The sequence below is a fragment of the Littorina saxatilis genome, linkage group LG1, assembly GCF_037325665.1.
Source record: "Littorina saxatilis isolate snail1 linkage group LG1, US_GU_Lsax_2.0, whole genome shotgun sequence".
NCBI classification, from domain to species: domain Eukaryota; kingdom Metazoa; phylum Mollusca; class Gastropoda; order Littorinimorpha; family Littorinidae; genus Littorina; species Littorina saxatilis.
Window position 1 is genome coordinate 71,340,539 of NC_090245.1, and position 27,465 is coordinate 71,368,003.

The window sequence follows — 27,465 nt, forward strand, 5'->3', positions numbered from 1 at the left end:
AAAAAAAAAAAGAGGTAAAAATGCTAAAAAGAGACATTTGGCGTTTCTTTCTCTCCCTTTCTCTCTGTTTTATTTATACGTTAGTTTTGAAACATGTATTCATCAAATATAAGAAGTGAATGTTCAGCCAACATAGCATTTACACACACACACACACACACACAAAAAAAACAAAAACAAAAAATTTACCTACCTACCGACCCTACTTTTTTTGGTCATGTTACCCTAAACAGACAATTTTTTATTTTTGGCCTTACTTCCATTTGTTGCTAGAACATGGTACGTACAGTTTTACATTTTAATCTGATTTGGCATCTTTCAGAGCATTTTTGTTCTCAGCTTTTCACATTTACTTGTTATTTATTGTCTTTTGTGACTGTTTCCCTTCGTTATTTGAAGTATTTTAAACTTGATTTATTTTAAATTTACTTTTAGAATCTAGATGTGATTGTTAACATTGTACCAAAAGTATTGACACAGAACCAAACACTTTTTTGTTTTGTTTGTGGCTATGAATGTAATCCATCATTTTGTTGATTTGTTTATTTGTTTTTTGGTTCATACGTTTCAGCTGTTTAGTCAATGCTTGTTTGATTCTGTTTTGCTCTGCAAATCTTGCCTGTGAACAAAGTATTCTGCAATATGATTCTGCGATATAATTTTATTCTCAGCATAAAGGCAGACCTTTTTCTTGCCTTTTTTTCATGATTGAAATCCGTTTTTGATTTTCTATTGGTCTCTGTTTGAAATTGTGCTTCCGTTGTCACGTTTTTCTTCTTTAGTGAACATGTTATGTTGTTATTCTGGTTGTCGATATCCATATGATTTTTAAGCATAAGACCTTTGTCATAATAATCAAAATGCTTATCAAATTTGGGTAGAGAATTCAGTGCTTGTAATTTGTTTTTCGAGGAAAATTTGAATATTTACAGCGCACTTGTTGAAGTTTATATTTTAGCAGTATGGTGCTTTGAAAGATGTGCTTCAGTTAAGTGTGTCTTCAACCATAACCTTATTTATAAAACTATCACTGTTTTTGTTTATTATTCTGCAATCTTTCAAAGAACAAAGCTACTGTCAAAATTCTCTGCTTAAAGTTCACATATTTATTTGAACAGCTTAAGAGGACAACAAAGCACAGTTTGGGTGTTCATAAAGCACAGATCAGACTGCTAGCTGCTGTTCTGTTGTGTGCTTTACCCTTTGCTACATTTCACAAAAATGTGAACAGATGGCTAAGTGCTTGCAGTAGCGAACTGTCTCAGAGTTATCACCATGAAGTGTTTGTTGCACTGGACTTGACCTTGTTAAAGAGAAATTCACTCTTATTATATTTTCATTGTTGTTTGCAGCATAAGCAGAAAGGTGTTATCAGTTCTCTGAGGTTATTTGGCATGCTGAAAGGCATGCTGTTATTGAAATGTGGTTGTGAGTAAGCAGGAGGGGGTGATGGATGGTAGAGAGAGTGTGTGTGCGAGTGTCTTTGTGTGTGTGTGTGTGTGAGTGTGTTCACAGTGTTTGTGTGTGTGTGTGTGTGTGAATTACAATTTATAAGATGTATTTTCATGGCTTTTCTGTGAGAATGTAATATTTGGTACTGTGTGTAAATCATATCATGTATGTGTGTATTGTACTATATAGTGATAATCAGCTGTTGTTTACATGTTCGAACCAAGGTAATAATGTACCTTTGTGGACAGACGCAGAGGTGTTTCTCTGTTACTTGCTGTTGTTCTGAGGTGCTAAACATGTTTAATGTTTTGATGCTGAGTATGCTCACAGCATTATGATGTTTTTATTTTATTTATATATATATATATATATATACATGTTAAATGTTGTATATGTCGGTGATATCCTTTCTGTTGTTGCTTTTTGAACAGCTTCTAGTCATGGCATATCATTTTAAATTGCTTGGTGTTGGCCTCTTCCCCTGTGAATGTCTCACCCTCTCTATCTGAATCTCCTTCTTTGTTCATGTTCACAACTCTGACACACACTTTATGGTGCAACTGTAGGCAAGATAGGCTGTGCCGTGCAGATTTCTTAATGCTGTCGCTGTGTTTATAGCATAGTTCGTGAACTAAGATGTTTGTAGCATTTAAGTTGCTTACAGAATTGCACAAAAAATGGCATTTAGATTACTTCTGCACAACTTCTGTGATTTTTTACCGTTAGTGAGTGCTGAAGTTCTGCAGAAACAGCTGTGATGCCCCCAGGGGTTGAATTGTCAGAAAAAATTGTGAAACGTGTGTAATAGTTATTTGTCTAGTGACAGACTTGCACAATAGCTAGGATCTGATCTAGAGATGCAGTGATAAATGAGTCCACCAAAGCACTGTCTTCTGTCAGTATTTCAGTGAGCTGTCTTTATTGACAGCTATATTCTTTTTCTTACAAACTTCTGTTTTGTGTTAAGAAAGGGACTGAGTGGGTTGTAGCTTGCACCGTAGAAACATGACAACATATGTGTGTAATTGGTAATGATTAAGGACTTCAGATGAATCAAAACTTGTTGTTATGTCAGAAAATCATGACAAAGCACTGTGTTCTCAGGGACTGAACAATCAAAACTATTTTGAATTGACCTTGTTGTTTTTGCTTGCTGTGCTGTAACTGTAAACTGTAACATTTGAAATGCAACCATGATATCTGCTAGTTGTGTAAAGCAATCTATCTGTCAATTTGCGGTTGTATCTTTTAAAGAAGGTACGGTGGTACCTGCGATGTGAGGCCCCTCTGATGAGGGGACACCCTCCCAATAAAGGTCACCTTCCGTTGTCCCTTCGTTTATTATCTTGACCAAAATATACCTGTCATAACAGGCCACCTGCAATGTAGGTTGGGTCATGAGACATGACACTGCTGGTCTTCATCGCAGGTACCACTAGAAATGTTCTTGAGGTGTACTGATTAGAAGTTCCATGTATGACTTCCAAACAAAATGGAAGAGTAGCTAGAAGAAATCTGAGAGTTTTTGAAATCCATAAACCTCTTCGTGTGCATACTGTCACATTTGTTAATGAATTTCCTAGAAACGATATCTTGATGTTTTCTCGATGGAATAAGTATACAAACTTGATTGAGTAGTCTTGCCCATTGATCTGTTCAAAATTGCAAAAGGATCATGGTCTTTAAAAGTGAAAGTTTAAGTTGACATGTTCTTACACATGAATCTTTTATGAGCTACCCACCCACCCCCCACCCCACTTAATCTGAGTCATACATCAATACATTACTTTTTTGTGATGTAATCAGCATTTTCTGTAGAACGCTAATGTTGATATTTGTTTAAAGTTTAAATTGAGCCTGAAGCTCTGCTATTTGTTCCTGAAGTGTTTTTGCAAGATGAGATTATTTTTCTTCACCATGAGAAAGAATGTGAAATTAGAAGTTCAAGATGCAAAAAAACAAATAGCATGGATACAACATTTCAGATCCAAACCTTCTGCAGACTGATTATTCTGTTTTTAACCCCAAAAAGTAAAAAAAAAAAATAAAAGGTCATGTCTTGCTTTTGTTAATCGTAATACAGTAAGCAATCAGCTGATTTCTCTGGTTTCAAAAGAAGGAAAAAATAATGCTTTAGTTTGTGCATGATTTCATGGTTATTGTTTGCCACAAGACAATCAGATTTATTTCAAGTTTTATTTGTCAGATTTCTTTTTATTTTACGCTCATTGTTGATTTTTACAGGAGAGATTTACTCATATATATACGCACAAATAAAACAAATAAAAAATTATATGTATTCCTGCTGTATAAGAGCTTGATTTCGTACAGATGACGGGATAATTTATGTACTTTGTGACATTATTCTTTTAATCACATTGCCTTTTTTGGGGACTCACTTGAGTACTAAGTGAGTCTTAGCAATGAGCAGTGTTTGTCCAAATAGAAGGGCGGCCAGCAAACAATGAACAAACAAAAATTAACATTGAGGTTATCTCAGATGTTTTTGAAGCTGGAGCTTTAAAACTTTGCGCACCCCCCGCGGGTTAGGGGGAAGAATTTACCCGATGCTCCCCAGCATGTCGTAAGAGGCGACTAACGGATTCTGTTTCTCTTTTTACCCTTGTTACGTGTTTCTTGTATAGAATATAGTCCATTTTTGTAAAGATTTTAGTCAAGCAGTATGTAAGATATGTTATGTCCTTTGTACTGGAAACTTGCATTCTCCCAGTAAGGTAATACATTGTACTATGTTGCAAGCCCCTGGAGCAAATTTTTGATTAGTGCTTTTGTGAACAAGAAACAATTGACAAGTGGCTCTATCCGATCTTCCCCCTTTCCCCGTCGCGATATAACCTTCTTGGTTGAAAACGAAGTTAAATACCAAATAGAGAAAGAAAGAAAGAAAACTTTGCGCACTTCTAGGGTTTGATGATCCCCAGACATTACCCCAGTCTGGTTGACCCTTGTCAAATTTCAAGGTCATAGCGGGGATGTGTCATACCTAATTATTAAGTCTTATTTTCAAAACAGACAGATCCATGTTTCGCTTATCTGATATTTGCTTAGAACACATGATTTGTATTGAAAATTCCCCTAATTTTATGCTGTAATTCATTGCTTTTTTTTAGTCATTTCTGTTTGATAATTGCTGTCTCTCTGATATTACCAGAAGAAATATATTGGTACTGCACCCTGTGCGAGAGATTACATCAGGAGATCATATGATAACTGTGTATCTTTATGCACATTTTAATCATCGTAACAACTTGTTAAACAGAACATAAGTGCAATATTTTTTTCGGTTTAGGTTAACAATCTTTTTTTGTTAGTCAAATTTATTTGTGTGCGAACACACACACGGACTCGGATTCCCGCAGTGGGGCACTGCGGTTATGAAATTAAAAGCCCCTCCTGTTTTTGGAACCGCAGGAGCTTTCTAGTTTGCTGTTAGGTAGATTTTTGGTTCCTCTTTCCTGTCATGCTCTCTTTTTCTTCATGAATTCTTTTCTTTTTTCTGCCTTCTTGCTCATTCACCTGTATTTTTTCCAAAAATCTCTTCTCTTGCCGCTTGTCTCGCGATTCATGTATAGTTTAATCTGTTAGTGTTCTGATGTAAGTCCAGCAGTAGATAGGTTAAGCCTATTTTAACATACTGGAAACTGGTAATCTTCCAGTAGGTATTAATTTAGTTTTACTAAAGCCTGCTGGGACACAAGTAATGGGTTAGTGCATTTGTAAACAGGAATCGCTTGACAAGTGGCCCCCTTCATCCCCCCCTTCCTCGTCCTGATATGGCTCTGCGTAGTCGGCTGGACGTTAAGCAACAAATAAACACACACACGGACTCGGATCTATGTAACTATTGGAACCTTTCTTGTTTTCGTTTTGTTTGTTTTGCTGCCAAGGAGATGTTTGTTTTTTCGTGCTTTAATTTATTTATTTATTTGTTGAAGAATAATGTCATACTCCTGCCCGTCAAGATTATCACGTCAGTTTTTCTGATGTATGTGAATGTGATGCTTCTACATGTATGTGTGTACTGTACACAAGTTTTTGTGTGTGTACTTTAACTATGATGTAGATGGATGATCTTTGTTGTCAGTACATGTATTGTATAACCCTGATCCCAGTTACTGTTTATACCGCTGTGATAGTTAGCTTCAGTTTTTCATTGTCTACATGAATTGTCAAGGTACCAAAGCGTTAGCGTTCTTGTACCAGACTAGATTTGTATTCAGTGCCATGTGATCTGTGAAACAAGCATTTGTATAAATACACTTGAGAAGAACTGATGTCTTTGTTTTTACTGAAAAGGGTGTAAATATCTCTGGGAAACCAAAACAGATATACTGCTTGCGTTCCAAAATCAATGAGTCAAACAATTACCGTACTTTCCGGGTCATAAGGTGCGACTAGTTTGACCCCTGCGTCTTGTTAACGAAGCGCCTAATCCGTGTATGAAATACGAAAAAAAAATCAAAGAGACCGCCTGAGTACCAGTCAAACAACTTGTGATAATGCATGTTTCAGCTACTAGGTACTACCCTGGCCAAGTTTCCTCTCACGACATCAAAGAGACTGCCCCATAGGTTAAACTCGGTCACTGACCCCGGTGCAGGAAGTGTTTCCTCTCTCAGATCTATGACAGGGGAACCACCTCTCATAGCAAAAACTGGGTCATTGACCCCTGGGAAGAAGGTCAGTGTCTAAACAAGGCAACCCAGCTATCACAATGGACCTGCCTTTGATCTCGCGGCACACACAGAGCACACATATTTCCACTCTGTATTCTTCCTTTGATGTGCGGCTTATTTTCATTCTTGGACCGTTTGTTACCGGTATACTTTTTTAATTTTGGTGCGCCCTATCGGCCCCCTGCGCCCAATGGGTGACTGGATTGTTTAACAAGTCGCGTAAGGCGAAAATACAATATTTAGTCAAGTAGCTGCCATTTTTCAGCAAGACCGTATAGCATCGTCAGTCCACCGCTCATGGCAAAGGCAGTGAAATTGACAAGAAGAGCGGGGTAGTAGTTGCGCTAAGAAGGATAGCACGCTTTTCTGTACCTCTCTTTGTTTTAACTTTCTGAGCGTGTTTTTAATCCAAACATATCATATCTATATGTTTTTGGAATCAGGAACCGACAAGGAATAAGATGAAAGTGTTTTTAAATTGATTTGGACAATTTAATTTTGATAATAATTTTTATATATTTAATTTTCAGAGCTTGTTTTTAATCCGAATATAACATATGTATATGTTTTTGGAATCAGCAAATGATGGAGAATAAGATAAACGTAAATTTGGATCGTTTTATAAATTTTTATTTTTTTTTACAATTTTCCGATTTTTAATGACCAAAGTCATTAATTAATTTTTAAGCCACCAAGCTGAAATGCAATACCGAACCCCGGGCTTCGTCGAAGATTACTTGACCAAAATTTCAACCAATTTGGTTGAAAAATGAGGGCGTGACAGTGCCGCCTCAACTTTCACGAAAAGCCGGATATGACGTCATCAAAGACATTTATCAAAAAAATGAAAAAAACGTTCGGGCATTTCATACCCAGGAACTCTCATGTCAAATTTCATAAAGATCGGTCCAGTAGTTTAGTCTGAATCGCTCTACACACACACACACACACACAGACAGACAGACAGACGCACATACACCACGACCCTCGTTTCGATTCCCCCTCGATGTTAAAATATTTAGTCAAAACTTGACTAAATATAAAAAGAAGGGGGTGCACCAGCTTATGCGCTGTAGCACCTTGTAACCCGGAAAATACGGTAAGTAGACGTGCAATACCAAGGTACTGCATACCCCCAGCGAAGGACAAATCCTCTCTCTCTCTCTCTCTCTCTCTCTCTCTCTCTCTCTCTCTCTCTCTCTCTCTCCCTCTCTCTCCCCCACCCATTGCACCTCGGTTCGACCGAAGCTAAGTTAAGAATAAATTCCTGTTGGGCAGCGGGATAAAGTATTCCCTCATACCTCGGAGATATACCTTCAGTCGCTCGCAGCGACGTCACGTGACATTTTAGATGGTGGAAAGAATGCTGTCGCTTATCGGCACTGGGTGCAGTGCCTTTGTAGTGCACTTGCACTAGAACGGCACTGGGTCCAGTATCCGCTCCGGCGTCGAAGCATTTTCCACTAAAAAGTGCACAAAATTTGACCTATTTCGTCGCCTATAGGGGACGGAAAGAATGTCATTTCAATGGTGTGATAACACTCTTTCCGTCACGTGACGTCGCTGCGAGCGAGTGAAGGTATCTCTCCGAGGTATGAGGGAATACTTTAACCCGCTGCACAACAGCAATTTATTCTTAACTTAGCTTCGGTCGAACCGAGGTGCAATACCTCCTCTCTCTCTCTCTCTTTCTCTCTCTCTCTCTCTTTCTCTCTCTCTCTCTTTCTCTCTCTCTCTCTCTCTCTCTCTCTCTCTCTCTCTCTCTCTCTCTCTCTCTCTCTCTCTCTCTCACACACACACACACACACTAACACACGTAAATACACACCGATGCACACACACATACATACATACACCCCCCACACACACAAACACATAGGCCCAGAGAGAGAGAGAAACAGTGAAAGAGAGAGAGAGAGAGCACTTCAGACACAGATATATACAAAGAGAAAGAAATAGTGACAAAGTAATAGAGACCACGCGTATACACACACACACACACACACCACTCATGCACACAAAGCACAACCTCACATGCACACAAAGTCAAACACATACACCCTTATGAACACACACACACACTCTCTCTCTCTCTATTTCTCTCTTATACACACACACACACACACACATGCTCGCGTGCGCGCACCACTCATGCCAACAAAGTGACAAAACACACACTCACACGCACATAGACAGACAAACACTAAAACACCCTTACACACACACAAAAACGCATCTAGAGAGTAAAATTGATTCTGCCGCTTCCGCTAAAAAAAAAAACTCTGGAACTGTGTGTCTCTTCTGGATATTAACATTAATAGTTGAGTTGCATGGAAGTGGTAATACAGGTCAAATGGCGATATATCTAGCAGAGCTAACGATATTTATGGGCACTGCCTGTTAAGCACAAAACTTGCCAACAAAAAGCTGATTTTAGAAAAGGCTGAGCACTGGAAAATCACTCATAAATTGACTGATTCAAAGGTCACTCCCATCCCGCATAACAACTTATCCACTTTATCAAATAAACACTTGAAAGGAAATTGGAAGAGATCGAAAAAGGCAAGTAACAAATACTGAGAGAGAGAGAGAGAGAGAGAGAGAAGTCTGAAGTCTGAATGTTTTAATGAGTAGGCCTTGGGCCCTTTTCATGGAGATGAGCACATCTTAAGCACCAGCATACAAATGCACATAGTAAACAAAAACAAGAACATCCTACTCATCATATTCCAATAATTCCGGTGTGCTTTTCACACACTTGCGCGTACATGGGTGTTTGTGTTTGCGTGTGGTCATATGAATGGTGTGTGTCTGTGAGTGTATGTTTACGAGCGCGTGTATGCTTTATAAGGGAGTATCGCCCTGTTTCGTTTACGGATTACGAGAGAGAGAGAGAGAGAGAGAGAGAGAGAGAGAGAGAGAGAGAGAGAGAGAGAGAGAACCGTACTGAGAAACACACATTGAAGAAAATCAATAACAGCAAATAGGTAAGAAAGAAAGGCGAAACAAAACAAGTCGCGTAAGGCGAAAATACAACATTTAGTCAAGTAGCTGTCGAACTCACAGAATGAAACTGAACGCAATGCCATTTTTCAGCAAGACCGTATAATCGTAGCATCGTCAGTCCACCGCTCATGGCAAAGGCAGTGAAATTGACAAGAAGAGCGGGGTAGTAGTTGCGCTGGGAAGGATAGCACGCTTTTCTGTACCTCTCTTTGTTTTAACTTTCTGAGCGTGTTTTTAATCCAAACATATCATATCTATATGTTTTTGGAATCAGGAACCGACAAGGAATAAGATGAAAGTGTTTTTAAATTGATTTCGACAATTTAATTTTGATAATAATTTTTATATATTTAATTTTCAGAGCTTGTTTTTAATCCAAATATAACATATTGATATGTTTTTGGAATCAGAAAATGATGGAGAATAAGATGAACGTAAATTTGGATCGTTTTATACATTTTTATTTTTTTTTTACAATTTTCAGATTTTTAATGACCAAAGTCATTAATTAATTTTTAAGCGCCCAAGCTGAAATGCAATACCGAAGTCCGGGCTTCGTCGAAGATTACTTGACCAAAATTTCAACCAATTTGGTTGAAAAATGAGGGCGTGACAGTGCCGCCTCAACTTTCACGAAAAGCCGGATATGACGTCATCAAAGACATTTAACAATAACAATAACAATAACAGCACTTTATTGTCCATTAAAATATTACATAAAAATGGAAATTTTTCTTCGGCACACCCTGTCTGCCTGTAAACGATTATAACAACAATTGTATAGGACGACACACATAAAACATAAAACATAAAAGGGATACAATCAAATATGATATTGCACTATGTAAATTTACCCTCTCATATCACAGGAGTTGGGTTTCACAGCCGAGTAATCACATTACAAATATTTCCCACACACCTTCACATGTACACATTGGTTGGTTTTTTTTGGTTTTTTTTTATCAAAAAAATGAAAAAAACGTTCGGGGATTTCATACCCAGGAACTCTCATGTCAAATTTCATAAATCGCTCTACACACACACACAGACACAGACACACACACACACACACACACACACACACACACACACACACACACACACACACACACACACACACACACACACGCACATACACCACGACCCTCGTCTCGATTCCCCCCTCTACGTTAAAACATTTAGTCAAAACTTGACTAAATGTAAAAAGCGGGTTAGAAATCAATCAATCGGAATTTCTGTCCAAATAGCATTGTATTAAACTTGGAAAGAAAAGTAAAAGACAAACAATATTATTTACACACAAACATTGCATGTAAATATGGAAAATAAAAGAGAAAATACAATACTATAGTGGACAGAAGAAATTGGCCTCACGCATTATTTGATCTTAATGTTGAGTGTTGCATCGTGCACTATTGATTGACGAGTATTGATTGATTAAAAACAACTTTGGTCATACCAAGTGTGATACTGTATAGCAATGACAAACCAAGACAAATTTTCAGTTTTTATTTGTATAAAATGAATACATGGATAAATGAGAAATAATCAGTTGATTTTGAATACTTACACTATGTGTATGACCAGGGATCTTCTTCTATTTCTTCTTCTGCGTTCGTGGGCTGAAACTACCACGTACACTCGTGTTTTTTGAACGAGTGGAATTTTACGTGTATGACCGTTTTTTACCCCGCCATTTAGGCAGCCATACGCCGTTTTCGGAGGAACCAGGGATCTAATATAGGTCTATGGTATGACTGACACGTCAGTGTGTGTGTGTGTGTGTGTGTGTGTGTGTGTGTGTGTGAGTGTGTGTGTGTGTGTGTGTGTGTGTGTGTGTGTGTGTGTGTGTGTGTGTGTGTGACTCAGTTGGAACCTTGAACAGAGGCAGCTGGCCAGTGAAATAAATGTTATAATCTCTCTGATGTCCACGGTTTGATCCATGTTTGTTTTGTCTGTCTTTAGTGAACATTCGCTCAGTTATAACTTTATATTCACTAAATTTGCCTCAACCTTTCAAGCGAGCAGAGTGGCCGTGGGGATAAGAGCTACGGCATTTAAACACTGTTAACTCCAAAGTCGTGGGTTCGAATCCCACTCCGACCAATTTTTTGTGTGTGTGTTTGTGTACGTACCTGTCCCGGCTGTGCTGCAAATTCCGTGCCAGGGTGAGAATGGTGGTGCCAGACCGATGTCATGGTTGGAATGGTGGTGCCAGGGTAAGAAAAGCGGTGCCAGACCGGTGCCAGGATAGGAATGGTGATGCAAGACCGCTGCCAGGATAGGAATGGTGGTGCCAGAGAGATGGCAGGATAGGAATGATGGTGCCAGACAGATGTCAGGTTAGGCATGATGGTGCCAGACAGATGGAATGGTGGTGCCAGACAGATATCAGGATGGGAATGGTGGTGCCAGACAGATGTCAGGATAGGAATGATGGTGCCAGACAGATGTCAGGGTAGGAATGGTGGTGCCAGACAGATATCAGGGTAGGAATGGTGGTGCCAGACAGATCTCAGGATAGGAATGATGGTGCCAGAGAGATGGCAGGATAGGAATGGTGGTGCCAGACAGATGTCAGAATAGGAATGGTGGTGCCAGAGAGATGGCAGGATAGGAATGATGGTGCCAGACAGATGTCAGGGTAGGAATGATGGTGCCAGACAGATGTCAGGTTAGGAATGGTGGTGCCGGACAGATGTCAGAATAGGAATGGTGGTGCCAGAGAGATGGCAGGATAGGAATGGTGGTGCGAGACAGATATCAGGATAGGAATGATGGTGCCAGACAGATGTCAGGATAGGAATGATGGTGCCAGACAGATGTCAGGGTTGGAATGATGTCAGGATAGGAATGATGGTGCCAGACAGATGTCAGGGTAGGAATGGTGGTGCCAGACAGATGTCAGGATAGGAATGGTGGTGCCAGACAGATGTCAGGATAGGAATGATGGTGCCAGACAGATCTCAGGATAGGAATGGTGGTGGCAGACAGATGTCAGGATAGGAATGGTGGTGCCAGACAGATCTCAGGATAGGAATGATGGTGCCAGAGAGATGGCAGGATAGGAATGGTGATGCCAGAGAGATGGCAGGATAGGAATGGTGGTGCCAGACAGATGTCAGAATAGGAATGGTGGTGCCAGAGAGATGTCAGGATAGGAATGATGGTGCCAGACAGATGTCAGGGTAGGAATGGTGGTGCCAGACAGATGTCAGGTTAGGAATGATGGTGCCAGACAGATGTCAGGATAGGAATGATGGTGCCAGACAGATAGCAGGGTAGGACTGGTGGTGCCAGACAAATAGATGGGTAGTAATGGTGATGCCGGACAGATAGCAGAGTAGGAATGGTTGTTCCAGACTGATGCCAGAGCACGAACACAGGATGGCAGGATAGGAATGGTGATGCCAGAGAGATGGCAGGATAGGAATGGTGGTGCCAGACAGATGTCAGAATAGGAATGGTGGTGCCAGAGAGATGGCAGGATAGGAATGATGGTGCCAGACAGATGTCAGGGTAGGAATGATGGTGCCAGACAGATGTCAGGTTAGGAATGGTGGTGCCGGACAGATGTCAGAATAGGAATGGTGGTGCCAGAGAGATGGCAGGATAGGAATGGTGGTGCGAGACAGATATCAGGATAGGAATGATGGTGCCAGACAGATGTCAGGATATTAATGATGGTGCCAGACAGATGTCAGGGTTGGAATGATGTCAGGATAGGAATGATGGTGCCAGACAGATGTCAGGGTAGGAATGGTGGTGCCAGACAGATGTCAGAATAGGAATGGTGGTGCCAGAGAGATGTCAGGATAGGAATGATGGTGCCAGACAGATGTCAGGGTAGGAATGGTGGTGCCAGACAGATCTCAGGATAGGAATGATGGTGCCAGAGAGATGGCAGGATAGGAATGATGGTGCCAGACAGATGTCAGGGTAGGAATGGTGGTGCCAGACAGACATCAGGGTAGGAATGGTGGTGCCAGACAGATGTCAGAATAGGAATGGTGGTGCCAGAGAGATGGCAGGATAGGAATGGTGGTGCCAGACAGATGTCAGAATAGGAATGGTGATGCCAGAGAGATGGCAGGATAGGAATGGTGGTGCCAGACAGATGTCAGAATAGGAATGGTGGTGCCAGACAGATGTCAGGACAGGAATGGTGGTGCCAGACAGATGTCAGGATAGGAATGATGGTGCCAGACAGATGTCAGGGTAGGAATGATTTTGCCAGACAGATGTCAGGGTAGGAATGGTGGTGCCAGACATATGTCAGGATAGGAATGGTGGTGCCAGACAGATGTCAGGATAGGAATGATGGTGCCAGACAGATGGCAGGATAGGAATGGTGGTGCCAGACAGATGTAAGGATAGGAATGGTGATGCCAGAGAGATGGCAGGATAGGAATGGTGGTGCCAGACAGATGTCAGAATAGGAATGGTGGTGCCAGAGAGATGTCAGGATAGGAATGATGGTGCCAGACAGATGTCAGGGTAGGAATGGTGGTGCCAGACAGATGTCAGGATAGGAATGATGGTGCCAGACAGATGGCAGGATAGGAATGGAGGTGCCAGACAGATGTCAAGGTAGGAATGGTGGTGCCAGACAGATATCAGGGTAGGAATGGTGGTGCCAGACAGATGTAAGGATAGGAATGGTGATGCCAGAGAGATGGCAGGATAGGAATGGTGGTGCCAGACAGATGTCAGAATAGGAATGGTGGTGCCAGAGAGATGTCAGGATAGGAATTGTTGTGCCAGACAGATGTCAGGATAGGAATGGTGGTGCCAGACAGATGTCAGGATAGGAATGGTGGTGCCAGACAGACGTAAGGATAGGAATGGTGATGCCAGAGAGATGGCAGGATAGGAATGGTGGTGCCAGACAGATGTCAGAATAGGAATGGTGGTGCCAGAGAGATGTCAGGATAAGAATGGTGGTGCCAGACAGATGTCAGGATAGGAATGGTGGTGCCAGACAGATGTCAGGATAGGAATGATGGTGCCAGACAGATGTCAGGGTAGGAATGGTGGTGCCAGACAGATGTCAGGGTAGGAATGGTGGTGCCAGACAGATGTCAGGATAGGAATTGTGGTGCCAGACAGATGTAAGGATAGGAATGGTGATGCAAGAGAGATGGCAGGATAGGAATGGTGGTGCCAGACAGATGTCAGAATAGGAATGGTGGTGCCAGAGAGATGTCAGGATAGGAATGGTGGTGCCAGACAGATAGCAGGATAGGAATGGTGGTTCCACAGATGTCAGGTTAGGAATGATGGTGCCAGACAGATGTCAGGATAGGAATGATGGTGCCAGACAGATAGCAGGGTAGGACTGGTTGTGCCAGACAAATAGATGGGTAGGAATGGTGATGCCGGACAGATAGCAGAGTAGGAATGGTTGTTCCAGACTGATGCCAGAGCACGAACACACACAAACATATTGACGGTAGTGGGATTTGAACCCACGACTTGGGAGTTAACAGTGTTTGAATACTGTCGCTTTAGTCAATATAAAGTTATTACTGAGCGAATGTTCACAAAAGATAGACAGAACAAACATGGATCAAAACGTGGACAACAGAGATTATAACATTTATTTCACTGCCCAGCCGCCTGTGTTGGTGGTTGCACACACACATACATTGTAACTACGTACGCAAACACACACACACACACATATATGCACATAAACACACACACGCCCGAAAGAAAGGCCCAATGGAGGGGATGACGTCATGATGCATGGACGTAAAAACATTGTGATGTCGTCTAATTGCGCAAATCTATTTGCTGTAGTCTCGGAAATTCTACCCCAACAAATCGGCCCTGGGTGGCGTTGGATCAAAATTCTAAGAATTGGTCGGCACCCACCATATTTAAGTTCCCAATTTTTCGTGAACTTCCACCCCCAACTGTAGCCTGAGTTAGGGCACAAAAATTCCTTCTTTATCATGTATTATCAGCATAAACATTTCTCAAGTCGATTACAGTATAGCGTTCCTGGGATACCTCCAGCTTCGCTGGAATAAGAAAATTTGTTATTGGAATATTTCACTTTTAAAAACATGGTCTTTATAATTATTTAAAATAGAATGTTCCAACTTTCCAATAACTTAAACCGTTCTTGTTTGTTTTTTCGCCTTGTGGACATACTAATATCTCCATCAGAAAACTTTGTTTTGTTTTTTCCTTCTCCAGCATGCAACATAAACAAAAGAAAAATTATCACAGAAAGCATTTATTTGTGTTCTCCACTGTAAGAAGAACATTTATTTGTACACAAAGCTCTCGTTTTCACAAAACTGAGAAAAGCACAAGTCTGACGTGCTTGAGATCTCATTTTAAACATGGATGTATAATTACAATCTTCAAGCTTAAGAAAATCTTGTGCAAACATATGACAAATATGACATAAAATGTTCAACATGCACATAAATACTGCATCACCCTGCAAACAAAACAACAAAATATTCAGCTTTTTCACACGAAACGTGAAGCAGTCAATGGAACACATTTTAGGAGAACTTCTGACAGAACAATCATCTGATGGGGTTGATCACACACACAAGCACATGCACAAACACTCACACACATTTTCTGCAAACTGAAATAAAAGCATACACAATTACATTTGCTGCCCAAAAAGATCTTTTTTTAAATCACTTGTTTCAGCAATTTTGTCTCTCTCTCTCTCTCTCTCTCTCTCTCTCTCTCTCTCTCTCTCTCTCTCTCTCTCTCTCTCTCTCTCTCTCTCTCTCTCTCTCTCTCTCTCTCTCTCTCTCTCTCAATCTCTCTCCATGTATCTCTTGTCAAGTATTGCCAATTATAAACTGAAAATTACTGAAGAACATTTGTAAGCATTTCACAAGCTATATAAGTTGACAGCTGAAGTGTAACTACAGCAAGGATTTGCAAAATAGAAACACGTCATAAGGGACACAACTCACTGCCTACATGCACTTAATGTGCCATAAAATCATGTCCCGATTCTGTATCACAAGTTAAAAAAAATAGCAATGTTTGTTCTTATATATAGCCAAACTTCTACGGATGATACATCCTGACTGATGTTGTTGGTAATAAATGTAGGTGTATTCAGTTCATGCCAAATGAAGCTTTTGCATTAACCACAAAGATAATTAAGTATACACATTGGTTGTTTTGTTTGTTTCTTCTTTTTTTTTTCTTTGATTGCATTTCATATCCTTTGATTGCATTGTTTTCTCAATACAAAAACAACAAGAGAAGCTTGCAACAAACAAAAAAACGGACTGATTCAGTCAGTAGAACACTGACAAAATCAGAGTCCAGTACTGAACTCAACACAATTTCTATTGTACAACAACACATTTCTTCTAATAACAGAAGGAACTCAAATCACAGTAAAGAATCTAATCCTCAGTCTAAGTAATCGGGAATATGAAATGACTTCTGAAAAAAGTCAAACATCTCCTGTTCATAAGCAAATGTGATTAGCAGTTTCATAATTTCATTTTGATCCTTAAACAACCACAGTTTATATCACAACAAAGTGAAAGTTGCTTTTTTTCCTTTTCTTTGTTAATTTGACTTGCACGGAATTTTTTAAAAATATTTGTGAATGAAACTTCAAGCAGGGTTCCTTTCCTCCAAATCCCTTATAGTCTGCACCCCACCCCCTCAAGAACAACTCTCCGTATCTGTAAAAAGATGGCTTCTTTCCATTTTTAAAGAGCAGACCAAACATCGTTAGCTAAAAGTTCACCATTCGTTCTTACTTTTTTGTTGTATCTTGTTCGTCCATGTTAAAGAGGAATAGATCATGGTTCTACTGAACCTTTATCCCCGAGTACGCTAGTACAAGGGCTCAGCAGACTTTAATTGTGTGTCTGTGTGTCTTTCTCCACTTAACAGCTTATTGCTGGGAAACTATTGGGCGCAGTTCGTTCAAAAGTTGATACACTAACTTGATAATAGGTCCGATTGATCGTATTAAAACTTCATAATGTTACCTGGGACCTAAATGCGAAATAAACCACAAAAACGACTTGGCCGTAGGAGGAGTTCACACCGGCGGGGCAACACGCAGCCATTGAGCCGATAGAACAGCCGAACGCGTCACACAAAAATACGTCATGACAAAGTTACACGCAAAGCGAAAGAGACTTTGACGTCATTTACTTTTGTTCGGAATTTTCCGTCTGTTCCTAGCTTGTCAGTGAAGACCTGACGTGAGTAAGGGGGGTAGTCGGCTTTGTGGCTTCCTCTCGGCTTTCACCACACCGCGTCATAGGTCTTCTTGAAGAAGAACCTTCCTCTCCCAGGATAAAGTTTTCTGTTTCTTCTGTTGTTGACGTTTCTGTAGCGAAGTCTTTTTTTTTACAGGGAGGGGGTGCTAACCCCACGCCCAACCCTCCTCCTTTTTCAGCCGGGCTTGGGACCGTCCTTGGCGGAGTAAGCCTACCCAAAACGTCTTTGTTCTCTATTCACCTTGCAGCTGTGAAATAATCAGTCTTGTGTCTCGGTCGTGTAGGTACAGAGTTTGCTTCTGCAATCATTGTGTTCGTGTTGATGACGGCTTCATAAGACAAAATAATAAGCGAATCTATCGCGAGGAAGACGTTTATGTACAAATCACCGAACCCAACCCATTTTTTGTGTGCATTTTTCTGAAGAATAAACTGCATGTCGAAACGAGCCATAAGGCTTTAGAATAAAAGATTTCACGCATTGCTTGGCCATCTGACCACAGATGAGGTCGCAGTTTGTAGGTTGAATCTATGAATCGGCCAGAGATAGATCTGCATTTCTGGTCAGAAACCAACATTCACACCACAGACATTCCAAACATTTATATTTATTGAGCGAGCCAGTCTGAAGAGTACTCGGGTCCAGCGCGAGCGTTTTTTATTTTAGTCTAGAATTAAATGTTCCCTTCACTAACCTTTCTTTTTTTTTTGATTCTCAATTCTTCATCCCTAATAAAAGTGATTCTTCCGCCCCACCGTCTCCCCTATTCACTTCCCAGCCCCCCCTCCCCATCAACCTCTGTGCTTACAGTTCATTTCACACTGTCTCAAAACACAAAACCGTTCACAAGCCGTCGTCACGAACAACCTCCTCATGAGCTCTCTTTTCATGTGGCTGTCCAGAATTGTCTGTTTCTGCCTCAGCTTTAATCGGTTCGTCACTCTGGAATGAATCAGCGGTGCGACCTCCCTCAACACCAACTATATTCTCCGTGTCGTTGATTTCCATGTCGACCACAGGACTTCGAACTTTTGATTCAAGATGGCCCTCCAACTTTTTGTTGGCATCATCGTCATGGATGCCCGCAAGAGATGCCGCAGGGTCGACGTTCTTGGCAGAGTAAGCAGCGGGGCTGTGGTCATCCATCAGCAGACCGGGCTTGGGGCTAACACCGTAAGGGTCAGTGTCGTCTCTTTCTGTGGACAGGGACATCTTGGCCACTTGCTGTGCGTCTTTAGCCAGCAGGCTGCGGGCATTACCTGCAAACAATAACAGCGCATTAATAGTGAGATGCTTTTGCCTTCTTGCCTCTTATGTAATCATTTAAAACAACTTGTTTTTTTTAATGTGTCTTCTTGCAACATGGGATGAAAGTTACACATCTGCCAAATCAAACAATGCACACTAAACAAAGATGTAACAGTTGGACATATTTATATATTTTTGTCGTAAGATACAACACACTTGGTCACATAAACCCCTCTCCCACCCACCTACACTCACTCCTCCCCCCCCCCCTTCCCCAACACCCCAAATGAAGCTTTCAATATGGGGCTGCTGGGCATCAAGTCTAAAGTCTCTCTCACTCACACCTGACAGCATCTAGGTTTTTTTAGGTTTTTTTTTTAAAGTTCTTTGCATAAACACCAATAGAGCCCCAGAAAACAATGCAAAAATGAGAATCATGCCACTGGCAGAACTATACCGTATACAGTGAAACCTCTCTTACAAGAATGAGAATCATGCCACTGGCAGAACTATACCGTATACAGTGAAACCTCTCTTACAAGAATGAGAATCATGCCACTGGCAGAACTATACCGTATACAGTGAAACCTCTCTTACAAGACCCTTCCATTTAAGAACCTCTCTACTCTCTCAAAGACCTGATTTTCTCAGACTCAACACTTTCAGTCTTCTTTTTCAGCACGTGCGTTGGTAAATCAACCTCCATTTTAAGACTTCCTCTATGTTAAGACCTTTATACACTTCCCAGAGTTTTAGAGGTTTTAAAACAGAGGTACCAGTATAAATTGACTAAGTATATAACGCTTAAAAGAACACACCAACACACACACACACACAATACTCGTACATTGGGGTGTGCACGTTAAAGATGCCACGATTGACAAAAGGGTCTTTCTTGGCAAAATTGTATAGGCATAGATAAAAAATGTCCACCAAAATACCCGTGTGACTTGGAATAATAGGCCATGAAAAGTAGGATATGCGCCGAAATGGCTGCGATCTGCTGGTCGATGTGAATGCGTGATGTATTGTGTAAAAAATTCCATCTCACACGGCATAAATAGATCCCTGCGCCTTGAGTCCGAGTCTGGAGATACGCGCGCAATATAAGACTTCATATAACATAACAAAACACGAAGATTCACAAAAACAAGGATAAAGTGCTCACCTCTGACACCGCCTTCTTCAGCCAGAGGGTTGATGATGTCGGAGCCAAAGGGTGAGATGTTGGGAATGACCAGCAGGGCAAAGGACAGTAACAAGACCATCACACAGGTGGATGCCTGGGCGTGACCTTTGCCTGATTTGGACACCATGGCTTTCAGTTTGTTCAGCTGTACCACCAATGACCTGTGTGACACAACCCAAATCAACTCCATTAGTTCTAGTGATAAATGGAGACAAAGCAAAACTCTGCTCCAACAGAGATAACCATTAACACATTCAAGTCAAGTCAAACAGTTTATTTACCAAATGCAAAGCACAGGATTTTGTTATGGTGTATGCATAAAACTTCACACTCTTTCCACACACATATATCATAATAAATATGTACAGATAAAGTGTTCAATTTCACTGGGCCTATTTACGTGTGTATACCAACCAGACAGTTCAAAACGGACTGGTTGTTCTTTTAGCACCAATTTGACAGGAGTAATCACAGGTTGCATGGATAAAGATAAATGAATTCCCTAAAATCATATCTAAAAATATAATCATCAATATAATAAATCCGAGTACATGCTGACACAGTTATTCAAAGGACACTGTGAAGTATAGAAGTATAGTGGTAATTACCTCTTTAAATACCCTGCTTTCGCAGATTTTCTGTTCATAACCTCTGTGAAGAACTGATTTTTCTCAAATGTTTCATGGTCTTAAAAAGGGGGTCTCACAGTACTCAGGGGGGCCTTGGTATTTTAGATTCCTAATTTAAGTTATTTTTGAATTTTTCTTGAGTCCAACAATGTTTATTTTACTGGATTTTATGCAAAAATACCAAAACCAAAATTGCCCTTCCAGTCATGCCAGTTTGCAAAACACCCCAATCACTGCATAAGTTACCTAGACATACGGTGGTACCTCTGTTTTAAGGCATAAATTCTGTTGGTTTCAAAGGGGGGGGGGGGGGGGGGGTGTTTGTGTTTCTTAAGATGGAGGTACATTTAGTGACACTGTGAAGCAATGGTCTGAGAAAATGAGGTCTTGGAGTGGAAGGATTGAGGGTCTTGATACACAGGTTCCACTGTCCTTCTCTACCTACATCATGACAGCCTTTTCGATTCAGGGCCTTAATACACAGGTTCCACTGTCCTTCTCTACCTACATCATGACAGCCTTTTCCATTGAGGGCCTTAATACACAGGTTCCACTGTCCTTCTCTACCTACATCATGACAGCCTTTTCCATTGAGGGCCTTAATACACAGGTTCCACTGTCCTTCTCTACCTACATCATGACAGCCTTTTCCATCGAGGGCCTTAATACACAGGTTCCACTGTCCTTCTCTACCTACATCATGACAGCCTTTTCCATTGAGGGCCTTAATACACAGGTTTCACTGTCCTTCTCTACCTACATCATGACAGCCTTTTCCATTGAGGGCCTTAATACACAGGTTCCACTGTCCTTCTCTACCTACATCATGACAGCCTTTTCCATTGAGGGCCTTAATACACAGGTTCCACTGTCCTTCTCTACCTACATCATGACAGCCTTTTCCATTGAGGGCCTTAATACACAGGTTCCACTGTCCTCTACCTACATCATGACAGCCTTTTCCATTGAGGGCCTTAATACACAGGTTCCACTGTCCTTCTCTACCTACATCATGACAGCCTTTTCGATTGAGGGCCTTAATACACAGGTTATACTGTCCTTCTCTACCTACATCATGACAGCCTTTTCGATTGAGGGCCTTAATACACAGGTTCCACTGTCCTTCTCTACCTACATCATGACAGCCTTTTCGATTGAGGGCCTTAATACACAGGTTATACTGTCCTTCTCTACCTACATCATGACAGCCTTTTCGATGAAGGTGGAAATGACTTACGTGTTCTCCTTTGTGAGGTTGTCGACTTTCTTGTGCAGGTGTTGGTTTTCCTGAGTGCAGACCTTGACCCTGCGTTCCAACCCGTCAACGTAACCCTGCTTTCGCTTGCGACTCTCCTTGGCCGAGATCTGTGTTACACACAAAATTCTCTGTCAAAACCTTTCTCCTTTATACCTGACTAAGGTTTAGTACTGCATGTATATATATATATACTAGAGGAATACCCGGCTTCGCCGGGGTGAATCGCGAGACAGAGACAGACAGCGTGGCGGTTCATCACAATCACCTCTGCAAGCGAAGTCCTGTCACACGGGATTGAGAATTTTAGAGCTTATTTCTTAGCCCTATATTTTCTGTTGTGGCTTCTCAAATGCCAGAACATACAGACAGACAAAAGCCGCTAGACCCCATCACAAACAGAACTCTACAATCAACAGGTTTTTTCCCACACACACACACAAACACACACACAGAGAAGCCGTATATATATAATATGTATATCTATATCTATAAATATATAGAGATAGGTGAGTGTATTTTTTGCGTGGCTATAAATTGATTCGACCTTTTCACTTTGACAGTACGAACAACTTACGGGTGCAAGGGAAGCGTTCTGGACAGCGCAGTGACATTCTAAAAATAGTACCTCAGAAACGGGAATTTGGGGTGAACGGTGCGACAGAGACAGACAGCGTGGCGGTTCACCACAATCACCTTTGAAAGGCGAAGTCCTGTCAAACGGGATTGAGAATTTTAGAGCTTATTTCTTAGCCCTATATTATCTGCTGTGGCTTCTCACATGCCAGAACATACAGACAGACAAAAGCCGCTAGACCCCATCACAAACAGAACTCTATAATACATAGGTTTTTGCCTACACACACACACAAACACACACACACACAGAGAAGCCGTATATATATATGCATATCTGTATCTATAAATATATAGAGATAGGTGAGAGTGTATTTTTCGCGTGGCTATAAATTGATTCGACCTTTTCACTTTGACAGTAAGAACAACTTACGGGTGCAAGGGAAGCGTTGTGGACAGCGCAGTGGACAGCGCAGTGACATTCTAAAAATAGTAATAGTAACTTAGAACTGAACGGGAAAGCCACACGAAGGAAGGGAGATAAACGCCAAACACTGGAGAAGATAAGGAAGAGTTACTTATAATGGTGAAATGAACGCAAAAACGAAAATGAGTTCAGCGCTGCGCGCTGAGAGCCCGTGTTGAAATATCTCATCGATGATATTGTGTCCGGGGTGTAGCTGAATACGGTGTCCAAATTTGAAAAAGATCCACCGAGAACTTTGGCGTTGTGATGTGGTGTAGCGGCTATGGTGTGTCGGTATGGGGGCCCGGGTAAGCTGAGGTGGAACCAAAATAGCTGAGGTGGAACCAAAATCGGTTCCGCGCTGCGCGCTGAGAGCACTTGTTGAAATATCTCATCGATGAGGTTGTGTCCGGGGTCTCTCTGAATAAGCCCACCAAATTTGAAGCAGATCCATCGAGAACCTTGGCCGCGCATCGCGCACAGACACACAGACAGACAGACAGACAGACACTAGTCGTATATATATATAGATATATATCCCTGTGACAGTATATACTACCAAATGTATGCATACATGTTTTGGTTTGTTTTTAAATGTGTATGCACACTTGAACATGACTCAATGTGTGTAGCTGTTTGTTCACAAATAGATACAGATGTGTGCTTGTTTATAAAAATAAAAATGTGTACAACTACAAGTGTATGTAAATACAGCACACACATATACACCTTCTCTCTCTTTCAATCTCCACAGAAAGTGTGTGTTGACAATGACAGAGCAGCCTCTCTCCCTCCCTCCCTCCCTGTATTTCTTTCTTTTAATGATGTACCTTATTTCTGATTTTCCTGCGCACTGATTTCAAGACTCGTTCCTCCTCCTTGGTCAGCGGCATGTTTGCGGGGAGACTGACCCCCTCCCTGGCCAGCAACTCTTTCTCCTCATCTGTCAGGCGCAGGTCAGGGAACTGTATACAGACAAACAACACGGAGTTATAATTCATTTAGTCGTTGGTGAACTTGATCAACATACAATTTTTATGTGGATAAATAATGTCTTGATCCCACATAAAAAGGGATATATATATAATACACTGCACAGGTACACACACCTCCATCCCTTCCCCACCCCCACAACAGACAGGCAGACAGACGCACACAAAGGACACTGTCACACACCCACACACAAACAAACAGAGGGGTTCCAAGTCTAGCTGGTTACAAAGCTGCTTGCATACATGTATCCTAATCGCAGTAATGCTACAAACCAGAAATAATTTCTAAAAGTAAAACATATATCCTCTACCCAAAGGAATTTGTTCCCCTTCACACACAAAAAATACTTCTAATATGGACCATTGCTTTTCAGGTTTTTTTCTTTTTTTCTTTGACAGTATACAATTGATATTTTTATTTTTTTTATTTTTTTTTAACAGCAAAACAAGTCAATCAATGTAAGGTGTTCCTCCAAAAACGGCGTATGGCTGCCTAAATGGCGGGGTAAAAAACGGTCATACACGTAAAATTCCACTCGTGCAAAAAACACGAGTGTATGTGGGAGTTTCAGCCCACGAACACAGAAGAAGAATGTAAGGTGGAAAAAATGCAACACACACCCGCCCATCTTCTGTGTAGCTGTACAAGTCAGAGTCAATGTCCTTCATTGTGAAGGGCAGGCTGTCGCTGTCGCTGCTTTTGCGCGTCAAGACACTGTGGATCTTGATAGGCTGACGGGTGGTGGCGTCCACCAGGATGATGGCTTGCTGGCCGCTGCTGGTTTTGATTGTCTGCACATGCTGCTGGCTTGGAGTGCTGTGGGCACGGAACTCGCTGCTCTTCCTGGAGTCTGCACAAGCAAGCAATCAACAATAATGTTGTGAGGAACAGTTGGGATCTAATTATCTATTTCATTATTAACAAAAAGTACAGTTAAACCTGTCTATTATGACCAACACTCAAGACACTGACCAAAAGTGGTCGCTACATTTTTAAGTATAAACAGGTAGTCTTTATGGAAAGGAATTTTAGAGAAAAAAATTAGTTTTGGCTCTTTCAGGGTGGTTTATTGATCTCATTGTGAGGTGGTTGCTAGGGCAGGTTCGACTGCGAAATATAATGTGTCGTTTCACAATTGTATCTATTCTAAATCTATAACTGTAAAAACCAAAATCAAACATTCAGAACTCACAACATATAGAGACACATGTAATGATGTATGCATCCTCTATCTCTCTCTGTGCTATATAATATAGACTCTCATAAACAAGGAATTGGCAATGTGTGATGACCCATTACATTAAAACTTAATAAAGACAGACACAATGGCCTAGTGGATAGGAAATTGGACTCCTAAGCAGAAGGTTGTGGGTTCGAACCCCGGCCGCGCCTGGTGGGTTAAGGGTGGAGATTGGAACAATCTCCCAGTGCCTTTATCCCCCTTCCTGTGTGCACGCAAGCACAAGACCTAGTGCGCACAGAAAATATCCTGTAATCCATGTCAGAGCTCTGTGGGTTATAGAAAAACGAAAATACCAAGCATGCATCCCCCGAAAGCGGTGTTTGGCTGTCTAAATGGCGGCCGGGGTAAAAACGGTCATACACATAAAAGCCGTGGGAGTTTCAGCCCATGAACAAAGAAGAAGAAGAAGAATAAAGACAATAGCAAGCTGTCCTTTATCTGTCCAGAAACTTACCAAAATCAATGGAGACATCAGAAAGGGCACTTGTGTTGATGGTATCCAAACCCAGACCCTCACCAAAATCCATGCACGTACTGAAGTCGAAATCCTCCAACCCAAGTGGGTTTGAATCTGAAGTGTCTGAGTGTGGTGACATCGACTCCGACTGATAAGGTGATGTACTCGATGACACCCGATCGCTCAAACTCGCCAACCTGTGGTCGTCTGTTGCTGCCATGCTGGGCAAGTAACTGTCGTCTTGTTCCAGAGAGTTCAAGGACACACCGCTGTCACTGTGCTGACCGGGAGAGAGATGAGCAAAGTAGTCGTGATCAGTGTGGACTTTCTGTTTCTTTGTCGGTGGGGTGTCCGACTTCAGCGGCTGGATGGCGAAGTCATCAAAGACATCTGTGTCAACTGGTGGGATCAGATCCAGCAGGTCACTAGACAGGAGGTCAAGGTCACCCTGAAAAAGGACAAGTTTCATGTCAAGGTACGTCATCCTCAAAATAAACATGTTTCATAACTTTACCGACATCTACTTATAGTAACGTGTGAGTGAAATGCAATGTTACAAACAAAAACAATCATTCAAACACACATACACACACATGTCCGAGAGATCTCAATATATAGCTATATTGATGATATTAATAGATGATTATATAATATTGTAACTGTTATTGTCCAATTAACTGATTCTGAATGATAGAGAAAATACTGAACACTTTGTTTTGAACATCAGTTAAAATGAGTTTTTAATATCACAAGAAAGTATAACAGTAATATGTATGTAACTGTAAGAGCAATAAACAAACAAAAAAAGTATACTGACATCAATTTCATCCCACAGAGAAATGTCTGGATCAATGCTAATGCTATCCAATAGTGAAAAGCAAACAGCATCATTGGCGAGAAATTCCATCGTCATTTTTTCTTCTGTATTCTATTGCAGTTTGTTGTCACAGAGAAAGAAATTAAATAGTAAGAGTGAGCTCAACTGTCAGTCAGCTCCTTTCCTTCAAGTCTTCCTGTAGATAACTGGCTATCAATCAGTCACATCCACCAATTATATCACAAATGAATAAATGGTGTTATTGTTTACATCTCTATTTGCTAGATTTCAAAGTGTGACAATGCCAGTAGACACAGACAACAATGTTCACCACAAGAACTAAAGCAAGACGGGATAGAACTGGCAATAAATATGAGATAAGACACGTAAACCGAAACACTTGGCATAACAATGGAACACGTCAATAATGAGACGTGGCCTAGGAACTAAGGAAGTGGTGTATTTCATCACATTGGTGATGATTCATTATGTCAGTGTTGACATCGAACCCAAATTACGCGAGATAGGTAAAACCATAACCATCCCCTCAAAACGAAAGGGCAACTTACGAAACTGAGAGTTTCGACTTGGTCTTTCCCATCAAGATCGAACTCCTTGCTCAGAACACCGCTGTCTTCATCAAAAAGCAGGTCCAGCACCTCTGATGTAGGGGCGGTCAACGCCATGTTGGTTGACTGGTCGTTGTGTACGCACGCTATGCAAGAACTGACGGGTTGTCCTGAGCCAAGTCAGCTCTGACCACGTCACCAAGACAAGAGCGCAGAATCAAAACAGTTCCGTGTTTGTCCACTTTAGCTGTCAGTCTAGTCAGTTCTGGCTGCCAAATCGATTTGACGAACAAGCAGTATGAATGACAATGTTGTTTTGTTCCGTTTTAGGCATATCTGGTCAACGCCTCATTCAAAAATGATTGCTTTGCAGCACAAAACCCAAGAAAAACACAGCAAACTTGGGCTTTCCTCTTCGGACTAAGCATCTATTTTTAGATTGTTTCGCCACATGATTTGACGTGGAGGTAATCGGAGAGCTAGGAAATGTTAGTTTGGTATATAAAATACAACGCATGCATTTATCATGAACAATTTGTAATATTTGTTAACACGACTTCTAAATTTAGACGTGAATTACAAAAATTAGTAACATTCCATTTGCCAAAAATAAAATACGAAAGTATGAGTACT

At 41.2% G+C, this 27,465-nt stretch overlaps 1 protein-coding gene across 2 annotated transcripts; it reads right to left on the bottom strand.

The window, feature by feature from the left end:
• Nucleotides 1–17,823: 17,823 nt before the first annotated feature.
• LOC138977394 (uncharacterized) lies at nt 17,824–27,274 on the bottom strand. Of its 2 annotated transcripts, none has more exons than XM_070350289.1 (7): nt 26,833–27,274; nt 25,444–25,894; nt 24,367–24,596; nt 23,584–23,718; nt 21,694–21,821; nt 19,807–19,988; nt 17,824–18,649 (listed from the first exon to the last, which is right to left on the bottom strand). In XM_070350289.1, exons 1-7 carry the CDS (start codon nt 26,947–26,949, stop codon nt 18,234–18,236), a joined length of 1,659 nt encoding a protein of 552 aa, XP_070206390.1. In that variant the 5' UTR covers nt 26,950–27,274; the 3' UTR covers nt 17,824–18,233. The 2 variants fall into 2 exon arrangements, with proteins under 2 accessions (XP_070206390.1, XP_070206395.1); XM_070350294.1 differs by lacking the exon at nt 26,833–27,274 and adding an exon at nt 26,264–26,570.
• Between the last annotated feature and the right edge of the window lie 191 nt (nt 27,275–27,465).

Excerpts from the sequence above, each read along its gene's own strand:
- LOC138977394 (XM_070350289.1), bottom strand. The coding sequence starts at position 26,949 with ATGGCGTTGACCGCCCCTACATCAGAGGTGCTGGACCTGCTTTTTGAT. Across the intron at positions 21,822-23,583 it reads GCAGGAAAATCAGAAATAAG|ATCTCGGCCAAGGAGAGTCG; the intron begins GTACATCATTAA and ends TGTGTAACACAG. Across the intron at positions 19,989-21,693 it reads AACCTCACAAAGGAGAACAC|GTCATTGGTGGTACAGCTGA; the intron begins GTAAGTCATTTC and ends TGTGTCACACAG.